The following is a 2,535-nucleotide window of genomic DNA, read 5'->3' as shown; positions in this document are numbered from 1 at the left end:
CCTAAACTCACCAACACCAATCGCAGCTGCTAAATTTTTCCAAACAATTTTTGTTGAATAAACCATTTTCCCATTTGCAGTGAAAAAGACTTCTTTTGTCGCTGCTTGATATCCACAACCAACAGTATTTTCCTCGCCAACTTTAAGAGAGTAACATACACCAGTCGAGGTGTTAGACCCCCCACTTTCAAAAAAGATTTTACCATCATCACCATGGTACCCAATACTACCCTTACACCACCCAACTTGTCTATTTAGAAAAGCGGTGTATCTGTCCTCATCTATCAAACCAAAAGACATCAAAGAAAATCCAACAACGTGGAGTTCAAAATAACGGACGTTTTGAAGCATAATGATACTTTCCTTGTACTTCCAAAGGGTATCAAAATTGTTGTTTTTCTCAGAGAAGAAGTTGGAGGAAATTAACATATCATAGTGAGAATCATTTGGTAGAGAACATGTTCTGAATAATGAGTTGTTGCGAAACTCGACTCGACAAGACTTGCTCATAAAATTGGACATCTCAAAGACGGGAACCTTTCTTTGAACACCAAAATAAATTTCAGTTGGAAAGATTGTTTGTGTGGGTGGCAATTCTTTTTTCTTCATTTTGAGAAGCTCCTCCTTTCGTAATAAAAATTTTGTGTTGCACAGTTTGATTGACTTTTCCTTTTGTTTCTCTTCAAGAGATATGAGTCGGTCTAATATATAATTATAAGGAGTACTTTCAGTCGTTTCAGAAAAATCGCAATCATTTTGGAGTTGATAAAGAGAAGGAAGAATGCCATTCATTGTTTCAAGCGTTGTGATGAGGGTGGATTGAAGCAAATTTCTTCGTTCAAAAATTTCGTCGACGCGATCAAGGATCCCTTCAGTTTTTGTTATTTGAACCGAAAGGTCATCTGTGTCAGAAAAATCTAAGTTGGCGTCGACTATAAATTTAGTGTAGTTCGTAACAGCGGTTTTTAACGTTGTAAATTGAGAAATTGATTCAGCAAGCTTTTTAACAACATCATTGTAAAAGCTAATTGTTAAAAATACCATTGAATAAATATTGTCAGTTCTATTTTTTATAAAAAGTCCCAAAGTTTAATGAGTTTAATAATATGTATTGATAAATATATATCAAGCATATATTGATTAACTCATATTGAGTTGAGTTAGTACTTGAGTGATTTATATTATTTGTATATTATTAAAAACAACAAAATATAACAAAGATACTTAATTAATTTATCGTTACGATTATATTTGATTATAAACATTTTAAAGACTTAATAATACGTTCACAACAATCAGTTTGTGCCGCACAAACTGATATGTTTTTATTTATTTAATTCAGTTTCATTTCTTTAATTTTAAAACCATCGAACCTTATACATTTACACGACTTTCATCGATTGCAATATACTTTAAATTTTCGCGATACTACTCCCAAGTATCTTCGTGTTATGCTTCAAAAAATAAGCTGAAAGTAAATGCAAAAATCATGATAAAAGAGCGAATTATACAATTTATGTGTGAAGTTCATATTTCATTCAACATAATATGACTAAAAGTTAATGCATTTTCGACTCGAAGGAAATTCTATTGTAAAGAGCAAAATCGATGTTCTGGACCAGTTTTTTTTCATAAAAGAATTATCTTAACATTTTTTTGCCGGTTTTTGTTTGAAAAACTGAGTTGTTCTACTTTAGTTATTGCTTATTATATTACTAAAGAATAGTAGTATAATTTAATTAATAAGTAATAATTCTATTAACAAGAGAAAAACAGGAAAAAACTGGTAAACACGTGGCTGAATGTAGATCAGAAACAAAAATAGATAATTGATGATGATGAATAAAAAATATACAATATATTTATAATATATTTGTGACATAACCAACTCTGTACTAGATATGCGGCATTGTACGTATTTTGGTAACATTTAAATACATTGAGTGTGAAATAGAATATAAAATATCGTCCGAAGGAAAATAAAAACAAGGATGCTGTTTAAAGACCATTTGACTTATTTAAATACATTTTAACAAAATTTGGAAGATGGTAAACAATGGCAGAAAAAAGAAATTTTTGTAAAAACTTTGATAAGCAAAACATGCCATCAAAGAAGGAAGAAATTGCTTCGCAACTCGCCGACCTGACGGCACGCATCGTGCAGATTGAGTCAAGTATTTCACTGATATCTTCACGGATGATTCAGAACGAATTGGTCCAAAAGGACTTGCAACACCAAATCACGGATGTCACAACTACTATGGCAAATTTAGTGCAACCAGTCAAATCGCCAATCCCAAAGCAGTCGTATCAGCCTTTTTTAGACGATTTGAAGCGATTCACTGAGAAAGAGACGTGCACTGTCATCTACGACTCGAACAAAGACGGGATGACATCTAGGGTTTTGAACAAATGCATCCAAAACAAGCAAAGTGTTATGTTAATAATAAAAACCACAAATAACTACATATTTGGGAGTTACACAGGTGCGTTTATTCCTCAAGCGGAGGAAACTGGATATGGGAGTTATATAAC

The 2,535-nt window shown here is 32.3% G+C and overlaps 1 protein-coding gene across 1 annotated transcript; it reads left to right on the top strand.

Annotated features, from left to right (window-relative positions):
- Positions 1-2,101: 2,101 nt before the first annotated feature.
- Positions 2,102-2,401, top strand: EIN_212270 (hypothetical protein; the record flags this gene model as incomplete). The annotated part of the gene is made up of 1 exon (XM_004183365.1): positions 2,102-2,401. A coding segment is annotated over one exon (300 nt), but the record flags the coding sequence as incomplete, so codon positions are not given.
- Between the last annotated feature and the right edge of the window lie 134 nt (positions 2,402-2,535).

This window comes from Entamoeba invadens (assembly GCF_000330505.1).
Source record: "Entamoeba invadens IP1 unplaced genomic scaffold scaff_1105074726547, whole genome shotgun sequence".
NCBI classification, from domain to species: domain Eukaryota; phylum Evosea; order Mastigamoebida; family Endamoebidae; genus Entamoeba; species Entamoeba invadens.
This window is presented reverse-complemented; position numbering and strand designations above follow the sequence as displayed.